We start from the raw sequence: 21,954 nt of genomic DNA, 5'->3' as shown, positions 1-21,954 counted from the left end.
ATATTTTGAGACCATTAACAATTAAATTAAAGATTTTTATCACAACAGAATTGAACAAAAGAAAATCACAAATTTTATATAGTAGTAGTTTCAAGCTTTTAGAGCAAGACTGTATGAACAGCATCGCACAACAGAAGTGAGCTGATGGCTCAAACATCTGGTATACATTTGCACTTTACTGATGATAGATGCAAAAAAAAGCCAGCTGGCTAGGTTATAGCAGCTAGTTAGCGGTAGCTGCAACTGCTTCAAGTCTCTGAACACAATGATAATGTTTACAGGTGACTCCAACGCTTGCACTTATGAGATGCCACAACATTTAAAGGGGACAATATTGTGTTTTAGAGCTACATGGTGACATTTTATAACATAATCAAAAGCTATGCTAACTTCAGTTGTAATAGAAATGATGTCTATATCAAATATGACTTAGATTGTGCAGTAAATTTTCTTTTATCTTGGAATTGGGCTTCTGTCGCTTTGAGAACCTCCACCTTCAGGAAGTCATCACAACATGGCTCCTCTATTAATCCTTTAAAAACATTTTTAAAAGCTTTGCACTGAGAAGTAGCTCCTGTAATGAGCTCTATACACTATAATGGACAGATGCGCAGTTCCACCAAGTGCTAATTGTTGTTGACTAGTCTGAAGGAGTTGAGTGGGGGAGTTGTGGGGTAAGGATGCTCTGTAAGCTTGGAAACTTCCCATCCTCGAAGGTGGAGCTAGGTCCACCGAGGTGTTTTGCACAGCTGAATGGTTGCTACGGGAGACTAAAGGACATCCATGAAAAAAACAAAGACAACATGTTTTTGTTGAGGGAACAACATTATATCGAGATGTGAAGATTAAAAAAAAGCACTGCCCCTTTAGGACCTGTGATTGAAGTTTTTAAGGCCATCTTACTTTTTTGTGTGAATTTAAGACATTTTAAGCCCTTAATTTTAGATACATGACTTTAAAACTAAAGGGTGAGGACAATCTGAACTTACAATAAACACAACAATGTGACTGTTTGCTCCGTCTCCATGCAGCCAAAATGAAACAAACCAGATTCCATCTGTGTATTTTCTCCGTCTACCTGGCTCTAAAAAACTGAACAGGGTGTGTGTGAAGGGGGGAAGGGTTTGGTGACTCAGCGCTATGGTTCCTCCCCTGGCTGTGACCCAAGCTGCCGATGACTTCTGGTGCCGCAGCAATGCCAGGCCTATTTTTTCCCCCCTTTTCCCCTCTCTGTGTGGCGGTGGCTCTTACTGTTCAGAGGAAACTCCCTGTGATTCACCGTCCGTCGGCCTAAATAACAGCTTGTAGGGGAACAGGAATCTGTGTGTGTTTGTGGATGCTGGCATGAGTGGGTCAACCGCATACCCCGTTGCCCATGGCAGCAGTCCAAACAGGCAGGAAGCAGCTCCAGGAGCCAGTAGGGAACAGGCATGGGTTGGTTCCTATTAAGGTTTTCCAAGGTCTAAAAGTTCTTGCTTTAATCTGCGGCTGGGCTATGGATTAAAATTAAAATGTCAGATTTTCTTTTTTCCAGTGCAAGTTAAATTTTTCTTTTTTAAAAGAAAAAAAACTACAGAAAACATTTTCAAAAAGTTGTTTTGTTTCAGTCACCCCTTCTCCGAGTTGTACGTCGGAGAATTAGGGCCAGGCTACGAGATTTTTTGAATAATTGTATTAGGAGGGGGGAAAAAAAGAAAAAATTTTACCAGAAAAAAAAAACATCTTAAAATTGCAAGACAAAACGTTGTTGAGAAGAAAAATGTGTGGTTATCATGTAGTTTTCTCTTTGACATATACACACTTGTTTGCACTATTTTAAGTCCTGCTACCAATAATGATTTGATGCTGATGTGTAAAAAGTGTCATCTGTAAAATGTATACCAAAGCATCACTTCACAAGATGCTCAAAAATCCTCATCTTAATTTTTTTGTTTTTTGTGTCGAGTTCTACTTCATTGTTATAATATCACCAATTTATACTGATGGTATTATGACTTCACTCTTGTATTAGTTCGACTTAAAAGAAAACCAAATCTTAGCCCGAAATCTGCCACAAATTTCCCATCACAGAATTGACCTGAATTCAAAGTCTAAATAAATGGAAGTTGTAAAAAAACATAATGCTCGCCAAACAAGATGGTGACCTTGGGCGTACTAACCTGCACTCGTGTTTCCTGAACTATGGAAACATGAGTGCATTGGTAAAAAACAAAATCCTATTTTTTTTTCAAATATTAACCAGTCAGAAACCAAAAATTTGATTAAGCAATATTATCGATTTTTCGCAGACATATCAAAGGAGCTGTTGGGACGTTTTGTAGCATACAGTGATGAACCCCTCCCCCCGCACAATCCAGGTCAGCCGGTGGAGGAAAAAATAAAATAACTAAACTACAGTTTGTTTTTTTTCCTGATATTTTCCGTGATTTGGAAATATTTCAGCTCATAAAACCAACGGAGAGCCAACAGCCACTCAATAGTTGTAAAGCTAAGCTAACACCTTAGCAGATAGCCACAATAACCAACCAGCAAACATCAGCTTGTTAAACCAGAATTTTCCCTTCACGGTGATTGACAGCTCATATTTCCTATTTCCTCAAATACGCCAATCATGTTCTCCTGTTAACACATCAACAAAGACTTGCATTGATGCTCTTTTCCCCCCTTTCGTTCTCTAGTTTTATTTTGTTTTTAATCAAACTCCGATCAAGGAAACTGCAGCACAGTTCATCCTTTTAACATGCAGTTCTTTTTAAGCACACAAAAACATTGTTTTTGTTGTCAGCATGAAAATTGAGTATCAGATTACATCGGGCGAAATCTAAAATATCAGGTATAATAATCGTTTAGTCCGGCCCAGCACTTCTATTCAGCAGTGCTTGTATCCCACAGACTGATCCACTTGTTATTGAATGGGTCAGTTGTTGTCACATCTATTGTTCACCATTATTCTCTGAGTAATATGACTTGATCGAGCCTTTTTCTAGCAATCAACACAACATATGTAATAAAAGTATTTTGGATTGATGTTGATTATTGTATTGGGAATGTATCGGCCATTACTCAAAGTATCGTATCAGGAAGCAAAAACATCGCATTGGGCAAGCCTGCCGTGATAAGCAATTAATCACACATTAAAATGAGCTTGATAATTTGATGATTAATATTTCTTGAAGGGCAATTTTATTTAAAGACCTTGAGAACCCATTTTATTTATAGTTTTGGTTCTGTGTGTGGTTTTTATATCCGTTTTATTTATTGCTTTTCTGGGTGTTGTGTTTTATTTTGAACATATAAAATGTCTCCCAGTTGCAGTGTGGATTGTTCTGTACAAAACTGAAGTTTGTAGATCTTTAAAAGGGAGTACTCGCATTATTCTGGCATTACCGTTATATTACTCAAAAATGGCGTCAAAACAACAAGGTTGTCGTTCATCGTAATAACTTCTGGAACAATTTATCGTCTGGCAAAATTTGTAAATTTGTTACCGCTAGCTAAAGAAAAGAAAAACGGGAATTTGTATCGTTCAGGAAGAAAAAAAAACAACAAAACATCAATGTTAGATAACTTTAGCAGCAGTAGGGAAATGTGTTCCCATTCTGTTGAACATGAAACCGACTGAATCCTGCTAGTTTTTTGGGGTCTGAATCTGTGTGAACACCATTACACACCAGGGTATGTTGGTGACGTTATCACACTGTGAGAATCACATTCCATCCCAGGCCTCTTTTGCTCTTACGTAATTGGCATTTCCTCCTTTAGAAAACAAGCGTACCAATCATGGATCGTCCTTTCTTTCTCTGTGATCTACTATGGAGGTGGCCGACCAGTTTGTTGAGCTGGATCAAAGCAGCCATCGCCCAGACAGATGGGTGTGACGAGCTGAAACATTCAGGAGGGAAACAAAGACTCCAAGTGTGTGGGGGGGTAGTAGTGGCAGGGCGTTCATTCCACTGTGGGGCAATTCTCTTCATAGCTGGACAAAAGACAAAGAGGCCTCAGGCCCAAGCAGCGCCACAGAGAGACGGAGAGAGAGATGGGGTGTGCGGTGTAAACAACACCACGGTCCTAGGGCGCAGCGACAAGACCCGGTGCACCATATGGCTTGTGGTGGCAGGTGACGGGCTCTCCGCACCGCAGACGGGACACGGTCGCTCCGAGACGCATGGGGAGGAAGGGGGGGAAGGTGTAGGGCAGGGCTAGGTGTTGCTGCCAAATGCATCAATTATTCACCACGGCGTATCGGATGCGCCGTGAGTTACTAAACATGCAGCAGCAAACAAGAGCCGAGCAGGAACAAGATAGGGCCTCGACACACTTACTCAATACTTCCACCTCAATGCTGGTGGTGGGGGTGGGTGGTTGGAGCGTTTCCACCTGAGTGGGCTCAGATAAGGTGATGGTGGTGGTGGGGGGTTGGAATGAAACTTTTCATGGATGCTGGTGGGTTTATACTCCGGTTGCTGCAGCGCGTTGCAACGTGAACCTGATTGGAAGCTTGATACTGTACGTGGGTCATCTGATCTCGGTGGAGCTGAAAGGTTTACGGCTTGGAGAGGCTTCTGTGCAATATGCAGATTATTTCCAGTTCCTGCGCTGTAGATGTCAAGCTAACGTGTGCACCAAAAAAGGAATTTATTTTTTTTTTCTGCAAGTCACTGAGGCCTACGGAGATGACCAGAAAGTCAGCTGCAACAGAGTGACATGCAGAATACGTAATTATTAGGAACTGTACAGCAGGGTGGCACCTAGGTGTGCAGAAGAAGACGAACAAAAAAGTTGATTCAACTTGTTTCCACCTTCTGTTCGTGTATTTATTTACACAGAGCTTCTTGCACGAGTCCCACAGGTGCCATATTTGCATAACATCGAGAAATTTGCAAAGAGGCAACCAAATCAGCAGACATAAGCACAACTAGATAACCCAGGATGCCTGCGATAAAGCCTCGCAGGGCTGCGGAACACCGTCCGATAGCGACTCGTTTTCGGCTCCGACAGCTCCCCTCCTCCCGCTCCCTTCGCTGGAGATGTGACCTCTCAAGTGTACGGAATAGTTATGGTCAATTTCCGTTGCGGAACAGCGACGAGAAGCGCGGAGGTTCAGGCGCGGCAAGGCGAAGCGAAGCTAGGAGGCGGCGGCGCGATGGTGCAACCCCAAGAAAAAGAAAACAAAAAGTGGAAACCAAACAGTTTCTTCACCCAGACTGTGTGTGTGTGTGTGTGTGTGTGTGTGTGTGTGTGTGTGTGTGTGAAAAAGAGAACAAAAAATGAAGCATATCTTGTGAATCCATGTGAAGGAAAAATACCAGCGTGTGGCTTCAAGACGTTTTTTTTTTTTACTCTCTCAACACGCCTGTGTTCCGGAGGCGCGTTGTAAAAAAGAAGACCAAAAAAAAATAAAGTACCGTATCGCTCATGAGCAGAATTATCCCATTATAACCCAGAATAGCACACCAGTTTCTCCCGACACCTCCAAATGTCGTCCAAGTTTGAATGCGAGCTGCAGCATGGAGGAACTAGCTAATTGCGCAGTTATCAAGCATAGAGTCCACATATGAAGTAGAGCACATTTACAGGCATAAACCCGCAAGGAAAAGGCAAAAAAAGAGGCGAATATTAAGGCCATGTTAATATTCGAATCGGCTGAAACACAGTGTGCGCCTCCTGTACGGATACGAGTTGCTCATAACAGGAATCAATGAGTGAACATTGAGTTATAAAGCAAAGGCTCCGACCAGCCAGCAGGTGTTCCTACACTTCAAGCGCCATTTTCCCTCCCCTAACGCAAAGAATGAATGACTATACGTACCATGTCGGACGGGTTGTGTGCTTGTTGGTCTGTGGAAGCAGACTAGGAGTGTGCTCGTTCCTTAGATGGAGTTCCACTGGCGGCTTTTGGAGTGGGTATATCGGCCGTGGCCAGAGCGGGGAGGTGGGAGGAGGGGGACGCGGGTTTGTCTTGTGTATCCCTCCGCCACGCTAGCACGTATCACTCACTTCCTTATTGCGATTCAGAGCCGTCTGCGGCAGCGCGGGCCTCCAGCAGCCCGGCGCGCCAATCAGCGCGGCCCAAACGTCTGCAGTGCACAGGAGAGGAGCATCCTGCTGCTCATTTTGACCCGCAAATAATTATTGATCAAATTATCCTGCTTGGACTGTGTTTTCCTCGTGATTATACAGAAAATAGAGCACATTATAACAGCACAAAGAAGTTTGAATTGAGATAAGGAGGAAAATGTATAAATAGTGCGACGAGTGATCTATTGAGCAGTTTTCATATTATTAACACACCAATAAATCTGATATAAATCAGGTTCAAACTTGTGCAATGTTTTAATCTATGCATCTAGACACCGAATAAGTTAAAATAAATGTAAACTTTTTCAATATAGTGACTTATTTTCTCAGTAATAAAAACTAATATTGCTTGTTGGGGTTGCTTGGTAAACATTGACATTTCATTAAAATAGTTTGCCTATATAGCTAGCACATAGTTGTTTACATCTGGAACAACTTTTATTTTGTGGATTATTTCTAATTACATTAAAAAAAAAAAACACTTAAATATTAATTCATGTTTTGCTAAATTGTCTTATTTTTGTAGCTGTATTTTACTTAATAGCTTCTCACAAAAAACAATCTCTTCCTTTACATTTTAATCACAAACTTCAACTCCTGCAACTTAACTTAACATCCACATTTAATTAAATATCATTCGCTTCCGAGATTAAAAAGAGAGAAATTGAGTTTCTTCAACCACTTCTACGTTTTTTCGTAGTTTTTTTTTTTTTTTTGGAAGTTACAAGTTCTTGACACAGGGCACTAGTTCGTAGCTGCGGAAGGATAACGTAAAATCTAAGAAGCGCGCTTGACACATGAGATTTTGCTGCGCCTGTATGTAAGGACCTCTCTGATTGGCCAGTGCAGACCTGCAATATTACATTCTATGTGCCGGACGCATCGATTGGCTACACGGGACCTGCATTGCACCAGGCAGTGGTACTTGATGGAAACGTAATAAATAAAAATACTGGATTTTTTTTTCTTTCTTTACGTGAAAAGCTAAACACTGCTTAATTCCGTCCGCTCAGCGATATCCATTACTGTTTATAGTATGTTAATGTTTTTATAACGGAGTCGGATAGAAATGCGACAGGTCTTCACAGGGGAAATGTTTGATAGGCTCGGTGAAAGAAGTGCGCACATTCACTTTGGACTGGCGAGGCGGTGTGAAACGAGCCATAAACCACTGCAGGACTGGTGGTAGCTTAATGGTACACAAAAACGAGCCTTTTTTTAAAAAAAAAATTAATATGTAGTCTCGTGGAAATGGTAATTCTTCCAGTCTCCTCAATTATAGGTTGTAACCTGGATTGGTAGTGACGATGCAGAAAAGGGGAAAGTAATGTCTCCCCTCGCAATTTGTGACTACAGCGCCCCCTAGCGGACAAATTAATGGAAGCTTTACCGCGTCTCCATTAAAATGAGGGCGCTTTACAATAGTATCTAATGGACCGTGAGGAGCATTCCTAAATAAGCAACAAGGAGCTAAAAAGATTTCTGCTGCTGCATCCCAAAGATAATGTATCTTTAATATTACCATACGATATTTGTTTGTTGCAAAAATGTTCAATTAGCTGTGTGCTTTTTACACACTTCAACGTTTTTTGTTATTGTTTTATGTGACTTAGTAACAAAGCAGTGCTGCTGATTGCAAAGTTGAGGCAACATGCCACATTTCCTCTTTGAAACAAACAAAAACATTTGCTCAGCCTCAGCCAGACTAAGTGAAGAATGTCTGTAAACATTAATTTTTACATCTTGAATTTAAGTCTAGGCCATTCTAACACACAGAAATGAGTCGATCTTGATGTTTGCCATGTCACTATGACTATGATTCAGTTCCTCACAGGGAATCCACTTCTGAAGGACTTTATTTAGGGCTATCTGAGGAAAGAGGGGTTAATGCAAAAGCATATCACAGTTTTCAGTAAAAAAAAAAAAAAAAGTTATAAAAAAAAAACAGCTAGCTAGCTTGCTAACTCAGGTTAAGACTTTTTTTCTGTTAATTTGCTGAAAACTAATCAGAACTTTTTGAAATTATTCCGTTTTGCTTCGTTTATTTGCTGCCGTACAGATTTGGAAGCACGGATCCGTTACTAACCATCACATATTCGATATGACCACATCTTCGTTTATATTCTCCTTCCTCAAAACCAAAGACGTCTAGAAAGGTCTGAACTGGATCTTGGTTCCCTTGATGAGACTTTAAAAAAAAATAAAATTAAGTCTGGTGTGGAGAATTAGTGAGGCAAATGATCAACATTTTGTTTGTTCTAACTAATTCAAATAAAAGGCTTTTAGGAACTAATCTAGGACGAACTTGTTGTGATTTATAAAAGTCCCAAAATTTGCCTTGAGCCAACAGGACAGACCAAAACCCATCTTCCAACAAAGCTGTTGCAGCTGCTGGGTTACAACATGCTACCCCTAATGGGTGCTTGAATTATTATTATTTTTTTGTCCTGAATGTGCTGCATTTGAAATGCCTGATCATTTTTGGATGAGGGTCCTGCAGTGCAGCAGCAAGGGCTCAAGGCCGGCCCTGCATCTTGGCCCGACGCTTGCTGCATGGGGCCACTTTCTGCTGAGCACTGAGTTCCACATGGTTCCACATCAGGGGGAATTAAATCAACGCCGCCGCTGTCCGCATGTCAAGACTGCAGCAACAGCAGCTTGGCTGGATTTACTGAAGTTATGCATCCGCCTACTTGCTTGTAATTGCGCGCATAAATGGAAACATGCACAAAATCTTTGCGTTTTTTTCTTTCTTTGAAGCAGCCCTTTGTAAACATCTGAGTGTTAATACTTTGACATACATAATGCAGCTCTTGTAGGTAACCACTAGATGAAATGGTGGATTCGAGTTTTTAAATTACATGCGATCATTGAGTTTATGGCTGTGATATGAAATATTCCAGAAATGACTCAGTAGCTACGTTTCCATTGACCATAAAACTCAGCAAATTGGAATTACAAAAAGAAATTCACTTATTGGAAACAGACCATTTTTTTTTATTTCATGTTTATCAATAAATGTTTGCGCTAGCATGAGGCGGTTTTTTGCAAAACTACAACAGAAAACACACCGTATGTCAACGAAAAATGTTCTTTTTGTTTTACAACGGCCATTAATTTATTTGTTGTTGATTGTTTCAAAGTTGTTGTTTTTTTTTATAATGGGACATTTTATAGTAACATTATAGTCAAGTGGTTAATTTCTATCTCTAGTCCCATTGGTAAGCTGATGTATGTTGCAGCGTTTTGAATCACCGTACAATTGCAGCAATTTGATATTTCAAAAATAAATCTGCCAATTGGAAACATGCCAATTTAAAAAAAAATGGGATGAGGTGTTTTTTGTGGCCATATTGAAATTGGCCACAAATTTTGCAAAACTGCAATGAAAACAATACTTTTTTGGCATGACATGAATCACAGGATCAGCAACCAGTTGGTGCAATTCACAAGAGGAAGTGGTACTAGGATGACGGCGGCGTATGATTTTAACAACTTATTGCGTGAATGAGCTTATTCACGGGGGAAATTGTGTTTTTTCCAAAATTAGGGGAACATCGACAAAGTTTCGCGCACAATTGCAACAGAAACGCAAACTGACACCACTTCTTTGGGTTAAACGAGTCCAATAAAAGACCTCGCATTCGTTATATCTGTGGTTATAACGTGACAAAATGTAAAACAGTTCAAAGGAAGTGGCTACATTTACTACTTTCTACAAAACTGAATGCATGAAAATGATGCAATCCTCCATATGCAGGACGTAAACGTCAGCAGATGGTTGAAGTGCTCCTGCGACCGAAGCTGTTAAAAAGTGATGACTAAACACCCCACGCCTGGTTCTATTCATCACTTTTATTAACTGTTTCAACACATAACGGTAACAGGGAAGAGGGGATGGAGCAAGACGTGCACAAGACGTATCAAAGCTTTTCGCTGACGAGCCGAGTCAGCTGCTGCCACTCTTCCACTCGCTAATAAATGACAAAAGGGTTGGGTGGGGGGGTGACGGGGGAGGAATAAAGAAACAAAAACAACAAATAAAGGTGGGAGCGTTAAAGGTAAAGGCCCTCCGGTGTGCCCTCCTGCTTCTTGTACAGGACGTTCTCCTTGGACTTTTTGAAGTCTTCGTTGGTGACTTTCATGCGGCGCTCTCGCAGCGCCATGAGGCCTGCCTCTGTGCAGATGGCCTGGAGGAGAAACGAGGAAACGGGAGAGGAAAAGTGTCAGACTTGTCTTGTGATGTTTTTTTTTTTTTTTGTGGTTGTTGTTTTTTTTAGGCAGCAAAGATGTGAAACAGAATGCAGAAACATAGGCGGATGTGTGTGTTTTCTATATTTTCCAATGAACTACCACAACAGGAACAATGGCTAGCTTAGCGTGTTCAGCGGGCTCAGCTGTGCAAAAACCTGCTGAAATGTTGAAACAAAAACACTACTGACCTGTTCAGTAAAGCTGTATGAAGCGCACATAAATTCCTAAATGTTTCAGTTTTATTTGTTGTAATTCCATCATGTGCCAAGAGATGGCAGCAAAGCCACAGCAGCGACCTGAGCTCCAGCGGAGAGATGCTATTGAATGGAAAGTTCACTTCACCTAATTAACTGCTGGCATCAATTAATTACAAAGCCAGCCTTAGAATTTTCCGTTTGAGCAACTTTGCCTTTGCTCCCCGCCCTCCGTTTGGATGAGGTTGGGATATCTAATCAATAAGTGACTGCAGCGATAAGCAGAAACCCACCAGGAAGAGCAGGAAATACAGAACCAAACACATTCCGGCTGAAAAATCCCTGCAGATTACCAGACTGAAAGTAAATAACTTTCAATCTGGTAAATAACGTAGAAAGAAAGGTTTTCTACATTGGACTTTTTCAATTTTGTGTGGAGGTCAATGTAGATGCTAAATTTTAATTTGAAGAAGTGCAGCTATGGTGCAGTACATGTCGACAGTTCCGCCCAGTTTATAAGTAAGCAATAAGTCAGTTAATCGCACGATAAATTAGAACAAACTGGATTATTTCCATCCGGGCAACAATTATTGAAGGACGCTCCAGTTTCATATGGCTGAAATTTTGAAAAATGCTGCAAAACATTTGATTCGCTTCAAATGTCCTTTATTGATCCTGAAGGGAAATTAAATTATTCAATACTAAGTAATTAGTTTGCACTGTTTTTTTTTTGTGTTTGTTTGGCAAAAGTCCTACCTGCCACTTTTGCCTGTTTTTTCTGTCTAATCTCAATGATTAAAAACATTTGAGACACAATTTCGGTTACAGAGACTTTGCAATCCATTTTAATAATTGCAGTTTTTTAAAATTTATTTGGGGTACTTAAAACATTTTCCAGCTCCAGTGTTGAATGTTTTTTTTAGAAATTAAAGTGTTTTTTGATCTTTGAGAGGGTGCAGTCACATTAATATGCCATTCTTATTATTATATTAGATGAAAATGGTCTCAAAATGACAATATTCTCATTTATTGCAATAGTTTCTGGGACAATTTATCATCCAGCAAAATAGGTTATTGTGACAGGAAATCAGACGTGTCTGGTTCCTGTTTCTTGAGGACGTCTCACCTTAATGTCTGCTCCTGATAGGTCGTCTTTGGCCAAAATGAGGTCGTCCAGGGTGACGTCGTCTGCCACCGTCATTCTGCTGGTGTGGATCTGGAAGATTCTCCTTTTGGTCTTCTCATCTGGCAGAGGAAACTCGATCTTTCTGTCGATTCGCCCTGCGTGTGGGAGAAACAGGAAACAAAAACGGATTAATAACATCTTTACGCACACGGTGCATTTACTAGCGTTGAGTCTTTTGGGAATATCTAAGAAATAAACAAGATTGGAGGGGTTGTTATTTAATCTGCAGGATTTTGCTCTTTGTGACTAGATTGCGGAAAAAGAAAGAAAAACTACCTCCCTCTCTTAAAGAGAGCTGTTGATAATGTCAAGTGAATGTAATTCCTGGTGCACGTGACAATCTTTGTTTAAAGGAGAGCTGCCTTAAGGGAACATGCATTATAAATTCACATCTCAAAGCAGAGAAAGGGAAAAGCAGAAGAAAAAAAGACTTGACATTTCAATTTCCCCCTCCCTGCCATGACTCAGCAGAATGGAGCCATTTCCTGAGTGCCAGACAGATTTACAGTACTGCAGATATGAGAGCCAGAGCCGGGCGGCCTCTGAGCCAATCAGACGGTGTGCTGACCGGGTCTGATGAGGGCCGGGTCCAGCGTTTCTATCCGGTTGGTGGCCATGATCACTTTCACGTCGCCCCGCGAGTCGAAGCCATCCAGCTGGTTGAGCAGCTCCAGCATGGTCCTCTGGATCTCCCTTTCACCACCCGAGTTGGAGTCGTACCTTGAAAAAGACAGAAAATATGTTTTACAAATATCTGGCGTACCAGGCGTGGTTCGGTTTGAAGCTGATGCCTGAATTATTTGGTATAAAACTCATAAAATCATGAATATTCAGACACTTGCAGCTCTGCCTTCTGCTTGCTTTGCTTCTTCCACTCTTAAAAAATATTTCTAGATACCAGTTGTGAAAATTAATATATCAATCTATATATATACCTAGAATTTCAAGATACAAGTGCAAGCTTATTTAAAATTCTTCCTCAGTGTTACGACTGGAGTCGTTAAATGTTATTATGTAAATGAGTGTGCAGGTACTTGTTTTTGATTGGTGCCTGGAGGACGACGGGGGACGTCCGATTGGTGGCTTCCCGGATGTGAGGAGTATAAAAGCGGCTGACGTGGACTTCCTGGAAGATCTCTCCTCTGCTCATCTCAACCGGCCACACTGTTTGTTTTGTTTGTTCAACTTCTTGGTTTGGAGTTTGTAGGAGTGAGCTGCCATTTATGTTGCCTTAGTTCTTTCCTGTTTTTTTAGTTAGGGAGGTAAGTTTTTGTCATTTGGTTTATTTATTTTTCGGTTAGGTAAGTTGATTATTATTTAGATAGTTCCTTTTGTTTGTTGTTTTGGCACTAGCTCATTCTGAAGTTATATGCTCCATTTTTGTTATATTTAAATCAAACATATATTTTTTAATAAACATCATTGTAAAATGTTTAACTTTGTATGTGTTGGCTGTTTGGGATGGGACGAGGAGGGACCTTTCATGTTATGATCTGGTCACCCCTAGACGGGTCGTAACACTCAGTATCAAAAACAATATAACTTTAGCCTATAATGTCAGAAATGCTGCAAGGCAGGTTTTTATATTATAAATGATCCAGGAAACAGAGATTTTGACCAGGATACTTAAATGTTTTTAGCAAATGTTGAATTTGGCATAAACATATCTTCAACAAGACAATAAAAAGAACAACGCTTCCGCTCTGCATCACCTCGTCTTGTTGAGAATTGGACACAAACACAGAGATTATTTAGAGACGGGACGTTGTGACACCAATCCAGCACCTTGACATCAGCGCAGGTGATTCATTACCGCTCTCAGTCTGAGTCAGCGCTCAGCAGACCCCCGCATACCTCTTAGTGCCGATGGCGTCGATCTCGTCGATGAAGACGATGGACGGCGCGTGCTCCTCCGCCACCCGGAACAGCTCCCGCACGAGCTTGGGTCCGTCTCCGAGGTACTTCTGGATCAGCTCTGAGCCGACCACACGCAGGAAGGTGGCCGACGTCTGATTGGCCACGGCCTTGGCGAGGAGCGTCTTACCTGGGAACGGCAGGACGGAGGTTTAAAACAAATCCTGACTCCAATAGTGTGATGTACACTCCTCTGATCTGGGACAAACTTCCAGAAAACTGCAAAACAGTCGAAACACTGAGTTCCCTTTGATTAATAATTACTGGAACATTGATCAATATATTTGCTGAAAGCATTTGACAAAATGTAAAGTTTATTGCTTGTTTAAGCAGTTACTGTGTTATGTTTTTATGGTGTAAAGTGCCTTGTTGATGAAATGTCCTCTATAAATCAATTTGGCTAAATTAATCAGCATCATGGCGACCAAGGCACACTGCATAACACATCACAAGCTGTGAACATCTCACCCAGAACGGCTCTGAGAAAGGAAAGAGCATGGCACACCTGTACGGCTGGGCGTTTATCGTACAGGTAAACGATAAACGTTTACCTGTATCTTATCTTATCGTGATAAATTTATCATCATGTTAAGCATTTTGATTCATCGTTTTTCCATTAAATTCAAATTAAATCGTTTAAAAAAAAAAATCCCCAAACTGTCAGTTTTGTCAGAATTTCTATTTTTACCACTTATCCCAGCGTTTGTTCAATAAAATTGTCAGTCAATACCAATAGATTTGAAAATATGATTGAATGCAGTCATTGTAATGATACAAATCACACTTGTTTGTGTGACTGGTGCGGTAAATTTGTGTATGTGAGGCTGTGACCTTAAACATAAAATAATAAATGGTTTTTAGTGTTACTTTTATCGTTATCACAACTATATCACATAATAGTGTGATAAAACTTTAAGTCCATATCGACTGTTTACAGAGTTAATAAAAGTTAACTTAAATCACAAAACCCTCACTTAGACTTTGTTTTACAGGGTTGTACTGAAAATCTGGGTTGGTATTAAGATAAAAAATATCAACCCAGGTTCTTTAAATTATTTTGTGTTGGTTGCTTGCGCCAAAAACAACAAAGAATGTTAAAATGAACAGACCTGTGCCGGGAGGTCCATACAGGATGACACCTTTGGGAGGCTTGATGCCCATCTCCTCGTAGTATTCAGGGTGTGTGAGCGGCAGCTCCACAGACTCCTAACAGCAAACAGTCAAAGTCAAGACAGCTTTATTCATAGAGTATATTTCATACAACAAGAGAGAGATTCAAAAAGTTTTCCCTTTTGTAATGTCGGGCTAAGGTAAATGCTACAAACTGAATTCAAATTTGTTCCTTTTCTGCTTAAACGCAGAAGGAGCCTAGCTTAAAAAGACACGACAAAAAAATAACTTTGTGTATTTAGGACGTTCGTTTGACTGCGTGCCACGCTGAACCTTAATCTCCTGGATCTGATTGTCCAGTCCTCCTATATCCGCGTAGGTTTCTTGGGGAGCTTTTTCCACTTTCATCACCGTCACCAAGGGGTCGGTGTCGTCCATTAGCACCCCGATCACAGCATGAACCTGCAGGCACACACAACTAGCATCTACTTTACCGTGGAACAAACATAGAAACACAGGCTGAGGCTTTGCCCACACCTCACCTTGTGGTTGAGCAGAACGGAGCAGCCTGGCTCCAGCAGATCCTTATCCACGAAGGACAGGATGCTGACGTAGTGCTCCGATCCCACCGACGTGGAAACAATGGCGTGGTTGTCGTCTATGATTTCTTCCAGGGTGCCTACCGACATGGGGGTTCCTCGCAGGTCGTCCACCTTTGACCTTTCCTCCTGTTAAAGCAGGAAGGGAGCAAACACTCACACACGTGATCGCCAGAGAGACGAGACAAGAGGCGAGCGTCAGAACGAAGGCTGACCTCCTGTTTCTCTTCTAGAGGCTTCATCTGCTCCTGGTTCCTGATGAACTCCTCCTCCATCAGCAGGTAGTCTTTGATCCGTTCCTGCTTCAGCAGCTTCAAGCGGCACTGAGTGTGAGGTGTGACTGGAACACAGGCAGACCGCTTTGTGTGAAATAAACTGGGCTGAAACGATTCATCCGATTAATCGTGATGAATCGATTGTCAAATTAATTGCAAACTGATTTGATGATAAATTACTTGTTAACTGGAGATTAATCGATTGTCAAAACAATCATCTACTAATTTAGATATTGATTAATTGTTAATCAATAATTGTTCGTAGACTCAAAAAAGACTAATTGTTGAAAGGACAACACATTTAGAGCAGTAATTAAGCCAAAACTGTAATCATAATGAATCAATTGTTAGCGATTAATCGTTAAATGGAGTAGAAAGACAAAAAGACATAACCAACTGCTGACAGAACAACATGTTCCGGTCAGCAATTAAGTCAAAAACTGTACAAAATAAATACATTTTACATTTAAAGAAATAGAAAAAAAACTCTTCTTCGTCTGTAAATGTTTTACCTAGACCTTAGCAAATGGCTTATTTTTAGCATTACCTGGTCCAAACTGTGTAAAAAAAATTTTGAATCCTATTAAGCATGTTCTTCTATCCAATTATTAATCAGTTAATACAAAAATGAATCAACAGATCATCCCTGCTCTGCATTGATGTTAAGTCAGGCGGAAAGGGCTGAACGTTTTGACATTAGAAGTCTTTTTTAGCTGTTTTTTTTGCTACAAATGATCAAGCACTCAGTAAATGAATGCTGTTGTTGCATTTTATGCAATAAAATGCTTATTTTCTTATTTTAAAAAGCAATGAAATTATTTGTGTATTTGTATTTTTATGCATTTCTAATATTGTATAAAAATTTGAAGAACGTACCAATTTTTTTTAAAAATCCAATTAATTGATTAATCGTCACAATAATCGACAGAATAGATCACCCAGATATTGACTTAATGGTTTACTCCTACTTTATGTGGATGGACAGTTTGGATTTTAGTTTGGACTCGTTCCATTGAAATGCTGCATACAGCCAGGTTTTTGTACATAATGCCAAAAACGGACATGTTGCCAGATAACAGTGCGTTTTCACTTCTTTACCAAGTGGAAGTTTGCTAGCGGCATCGGGACCCTTTGTCTTCTTCTTCTTCTTCCCCACTCTGGTTGGAATTGGAGGTTCATACTTCTTCTTCTTATCCTTTTAATAGAAATGAATGACAGCAAAATAAAAATAAAAAAAAACGTTAAAGACTTGGCAACAGAATGTAGTAATGGAGTACTTAAGCGATCACGCTTCACAAAAAAAAACAAGGATACATAAGCAGTTTATTGTTTGTAGATTTACAATATTGATTTTTTAATTAAATCTTCTGCATATAAAAGTTTGCTAAATCATTTTTTATGTTGTGTGTTTTCCTACTGAATGGAAGTGGAATCATTTTTACTGTGGTCGATTAATCGACCAATGACGAGAGTCTACTCTATAATTTTCTGTTATTGTTCTTGTGCTGAAGCAAGTTCAGAACCAGGACTTGGCATCTCAACACGCTGTCCACATGTATTACGATTCTGAAGCTTATTTTCGGAGCACAAATGTTGTGTTAAACTGGCGATTAATTGAAGCCAACACCGCAATGTGCGCGAATTTCAGCTGTTATAACAGTTTTGATATGTGCACCAAATAGTAATATCTACCACAACTGGTAGCAAAAAGTCACCTTGTCATCCTTCTTGCCTCCTCCCGGACCGTGACCTCCACTCTGGCTTTGACCCTAGGAAAATAAACAAGATTCAGTAAAGCAGGAATTAAGTTCAGAATGAATTGCCATGAATGTGTTATTTTTCTAAAAGCATTGTTTTCCTTGAGAAAGCTAGCTCGTTGCTATCTGCAACCTGCCAAGTCAGAAGCGACACTGACTTGTAAATGCTAACTATAAAAATTGTAAAACTATTTAAAAAAACATAAACGAAAACAGAAAAGTTAATAAAAGTAGAACAACAGATTATAAGTGTAGTTTAAAAATTAATAACTTAGTACATGAAAAAGAGAAACACAAACCCTGGTAGCTAAAAAGAAGCTAATGCTGCTAGCTTTAGGCTAAATGATCGTTTGCTCCCTTTAAAATAGCTAGCCGCTTCACAAATAAAACACGCAGCCATAAATATCGACTACGCGGTGTAAACTGTGACGCTAAAAGTGAAGCCATAGTCACAAAAGTAGGTTTTAGACCACAACTGATATATTAATTATCCGGGGCAAAAATTGCTTGCTCACTTACCATGGTTGCTTGTCGACTGAATGTGACGTCACGTCATACGGCAACAACACAGGGCACAAAAAAAGGCGCCCGTCCTGTCAGCCCACGTGTGTATTGAAACAGTCGTGTGTGTCAGCAGCGCAAGCCCGGCTAGCTCAGTCGGTAGAGCATGAGACTCTTAATCTCAGGGTCGTGGGTTCGAGCCCCACGTTGGGCGACTGCACTTTTTAAATTTGATTATGTTGTGAATGTAGTTAGCTTGATAAAATAATAGTACCGTAGGTAATAATAATACAAGAACTCTTTCAAACCCAGTAAGACAGGTTTGTCTAAAAAGATTTGATATTAATTTTTGATATTTTGATGATTATGGCTTACAGATAATAAACTCCAAATCCAGCGTCCCAGAAACCTAGAGTATCATATAAGATCATGTAAAACCATATTTCAAACATAAATGTCAGGATTGTACAAAGTATGCTTAATTCTGTGCACTCTGGGTGCAAGTTAAAATGTGGAAAAGATTAAAGGGGCATGACGTCTTTTGCAATTCACTGTAATGCATTTTCTGTAGAGAATTGACAAAAACGAGGAAAACTTCAAGGTATTGACAAGTGTGTCCCTTATTGGGGTGTGTGTGTGTGTGTGTGTTTCAGCCCTGCATATTGGATGCAGCCCTGCTATCAGTGACTCTCTTGGTGCTGCCGTGTCTCAGAATGGAGCCTCAACAAAAGAGTCTTTGTATGCCAGTCCGAGTCTCCGCTGTCCCACATGCATACATGCATTAGCACATGGCATGCTCATTGCACACAAACAGGAGCTAGCAGCACACAGGCACTGGTTCAAAGCTATTATTATCTGTGTAGGCACTGCTTCTCTGACTCCCTGTTAAGAATATTTTTTGAGTTATTCCGTGTGAAAGAGTTTGTCTCCATAGTGAAAAGCAGATCTTTCAGAATTAAAATTATTTCGGAGCGTTTGTGCCCTGGTGTCAACGCTGAAAAATGTATCAAATTTTCTGTGCTTGCAGGAAGAGAAAAGTTTGAGAAAAAGTTTGAACTTGAATAAAAACAACAGGGATTCACATGGACAGCTTGCGACTGCGGCCCGTAAAGACAGGTGCTCAGCATTGTGCTTGAAATCTTTGTCGTCTTGTCTTACGCCTCCGTTGATACCACAAACGAGTGTATAACGGTTTTCACTCAGGGCATCATGTCGTGTTGGAAATTGCTGCTCCTGAGAAAGAACACATTTCGAGTGAAGAGATTCAGCTGCAGCAAAGAAGGCTTAAGGACAGGGGCGTCCAAATATTAGGAACGATTTTGTGCCAATTGAAGAACAGAGCAAATGTGACACAGCACAAGCGTACGGTTGAAATTTTAGGTTGTTTAAAAATGGAAGTTATCAGAATTTTTTTAATTTTTCATTAGACACGTAGCTTTAAAAAAAAAAACAACTACAAACAAATGTCAGATGTTTGTGAAAAGTGGTGCCACAAACATCTGACAACTTTTAACAAAGAATCGACCGTCACCTTTTCAAGTCTTCCTCCATTGTTGTTGACAGAAGACTGAAAAAAAACCCCACGAAGTCTTACCAAGTATTTTTGTATAGTTTCTTGTGGCTACATCCTAGTTCACCTGAAATAATTCAAAACTAACTCAGAAGTAACTTTTTAGCAAGATACAGGAGTTTGTTTAGAGTCAATAATCCCTTAATGTTGATGGAAAAGTTCTAGTTCCACTGGCAGATTATTTCATTTAAAACATGGGGAAATTTCCTGGCATAAATGAAATTATCTGCCTATGGAACTAGTACGTTTTCATCAATATTAAGGAATTTTTCCACTTACATCAAACTATTATATCTTGCTGAAAATGTACTTGTGAGTTAGCTTAGTTTTATATATTTATGAAGTTTTCTACTAATTATAGACTAAGACCAAGAAAACAGAAAGCCTTCTGTTGTGCACCCAGTTCTTGTTTTTTTTTTTACTGATTCTCAAAGTTATATATTGTAGTAACAATCCACCAAAACATAGAAATAACTACACAAATCATAAATAAAATAAAAAAAACTACTTTCATATGACATTCACATGGAAGGATCAGAACATCATCAGCAACAGAAAGAGGAAAAAAACTAAGTTCATGAGAAGAAGAGATTATGGTGCAAAATCACTTTATTCCTTTTTTGTTAACAACTCATTTCTTCTTTTCCTTTTTTTTTATACAAACACTGCATATAAGCCAGGCATTATCGCCCCCTAACAGGCTGTAGTGAGAACTGAATTCTTTTTTTGACCGGAACAACAAGGCTCTTAAACGTTTCTGACACAACATGCCCCTCCCCCTCAGAGAGAGATATTAAGACAATAAGTTAATGATGCCATATATCCAATCACAATGTATATTAAAATACTTGGATAGATTTGAGGTATTTATTTTTATTAAATGTCTGACGATCTGCTTTCGCTCTTTGGTAATCAGAAGCACTTCAGCTCAAGTCTCAGCTGGAAAAGCAAAACGACGGCGGCTGGAAAATGGTCCGGTCCAAGTCACTTCAGCATCTTGACCGATGCGTGTTAGAGAAAGAAGACAACTGTGCCGCCAGCTCTTTCAAGTGTCAACAAGTCATTTTCCAGTTTTTCGCGGGCAGCGACTCCACTGACACTTTAACAACCATCGGGGTCTTCTGTGGTTTTCTGCAATCAGAGCGAGGAAATATATATATATATATATAGTTGTAACAAATAGATTGTGCAGGTTTTCAGATCGTATAAATAAACCTGAAGCACTTGGACAAAAGGTGTTGTGTGGCGGGATAAAGGAGTTTTTGCACCTCAAATGGCTGCCATTACTTTCATCAATTGCTCTAGTTACACAGGGAACCTAATGAAATGTCACCAAAATGAAGAACAGACAGATCCAAACATAAACTCTTTTACAGTTTTTGGTGGCATTTTGAGGAACTAAGAAAGTTGTTTTGTTCAAGCACTTAGGAATTATTATTCCTATGATGCTTTAGGAGACGTTTGTCATCCATCTTTGGGAACGATAAAACAAATCTGACCCAGAGCTCAAACCAAATATACAAACATATACATATATATGCTGCCGGCTCGGGTTAGAGTCCAGACCAACTGGGGCTTTGGGCTCCTCGTGAGCCGCTAGCAGGCGGTCGTGCGCCGATGCGCCCTGGACAAAGCGAGACCCGGGCGTGGAGGCGCTGGGCGTAGCAGCTGAGGAGGTGGGGGTCTTGTAGGCCACAGAGGGCTGAGGTGTGAGTGGATTCTGGGGGAGCTGGCGGCGCCCACGGGTCTGAGCGCTGGTACCAGACAGCGGCTTCGTCACAGTGCTTCCCTGCTGGGGAAAAACAACCACACTGTCACTTTAAGGCAGGCCTGGGCAATAATCAATAAGAATATAAATCGCAATAGACACGTGATCAATATCAATGAATAATACGTCCGAACTGCACGGCATTCTGGGAGATCTAGGGAGAAGAAAGGCTTTAGCTAGCTAAGCTAGGCTGGTGGAATCAACTGACTCACTCCCTCTTTGGTTGCCTAGCAACAAAATGCTGGGTAAGAAGCAGTTTCATTTGACAAACTAAGCCTTCAGAAATAAAAAATAAAAATAAAAAAAGAAAGCAGCGGATTGAGGGGGTGTGAGCTTCACACAAGATGTGCTAAAAACAAAACCTGATGGTTGCGGACGCCGCAAAGCTGCGGAAGTTGCGCCGGGCGAAGGGAGGTGATCAGTTTATCCCAACTGTAAATAATTTAAATAGTTAAATAGATAGTCTGACATGTGCAGTAAAGTGGCTGCTGACACAACGTGACTTCTTACGTGACGACATAAGGCTGCTGTGCGGGCGGGTTTGATGCCTATCACGTGTGGACGGACGTCATAAAGTCAGGGTCTTTATTTGCTCGTTCTCTTTCCCTAAACGTCACTTCACACTCGTTCCTTGCAGAGCCGGTTGTTGTAGCAGAAAACCTAAATCTTAACTTCAAACCTGAGGAATAATCATGCCAAGTAGACAGAGTTTGCCATCCGTAGAGACCCAGACCGTCACCGTGGAAGC

At 40.4% G+C, this 21,954-nt stretch overlaps 2 protein-coding genes, 1 long non-coding RNA gene and 1 other non-coding gene across 4 annotated transcripts in view; 2 read left to right on the top strand and 2 right to left on the bottom strand.

The window, feature by feature from the left end:
* Window positions 1-5,996, bottom strand: part of LOC114158311 (calmodulin) — a 19,060-nt gene extending 13,064 nt beyond the window's left edge. The window contains exon 1 of the mRNA XM_028039673.1: window positions 5,810-5,996. Within this exon, the coding sequence (XP_027895474.1) occupies window positions 5,810-5,812 (3 nt within the window). The 5' untranslated portion in view covers window positions 5,813-5,996. The remainder of the gene's footprint in view (window positions 1-5,809) is intronic.
* Window positions 1-21,954, top strand: part of LOC114158312 (uncharacterized) — a 22,924-nt gene extending 970 nt beyond the window's left edge. Inside the window, exons 3-4 of the long non-coding RNA XR_003598388.1 lie at window positions 18,185-18,188; window positions 21,383-21,954. This is a non-coding gene — a long non-coding RNA (uncharacterized LOC114158312). The remainder of the gene's footprint in view (window positions 1-18,184; window positions 18,189-21,382) is intronic.
* Window positions 9,914-17,930, bottom strand: LOC114158310 (26S proteasome regulatory subunit 4). The gene is made up of 11 exons (XM_028039672.1): window positions 17,887-17,930; window positions 17,326-17,379; window positions 16,709-16,805; window positions 15,551-15,675; window positions 15,279-15,464; window positions 15,070-15,198; window positions 14,736-14,832; window positions 13,567-13,756; window positions 12,281-12,432; window positions 11,653-11,807; window positions 9,914-10,268 (listed from the first exon to the last, which is right to left on the bottom strand). Exons 1-11 carry the CDS (start codon window positions 17,887-17,889, stop codon window positions 10,134-10,136), a joined length of 1,323 nt encoding a protein of 440 aa, XP_027895473.1. The 5' UTR covers window positions 17,890-17,930; the 3' UTR covers window positions 9,914-10,133.
* On the top strand, window positions 18,010-18,082 carry trnak-cuu (transfer RNA lysine (anticodon CUU)). Its single transcript has one exon. It is a non-coding gene; the product is annotated as a tRNA-Lys (tRNA).

Source organism: Xiphophorus couchianus, chromosome 15 (genome assembly GCF_001444195.1).
Source record: "Xiphophorus couchianus chromosome 15, X_couchianus-1.0, whole genome shotgun sequence".
Classification (NCBI taxonomy): domain Eukaryota; kingdom Metazoa; phylum Chordata; class Actinopteri; order Cyprinodontiformes; family Poeciliidae; genus Xiphophorus; species Xiphophorus couchianus.
The sequence above is the reverse complement of the archived record's forward strand: the minus strand, read 5'-3'. Positions and strand labels throughout refer to the sequence as shown.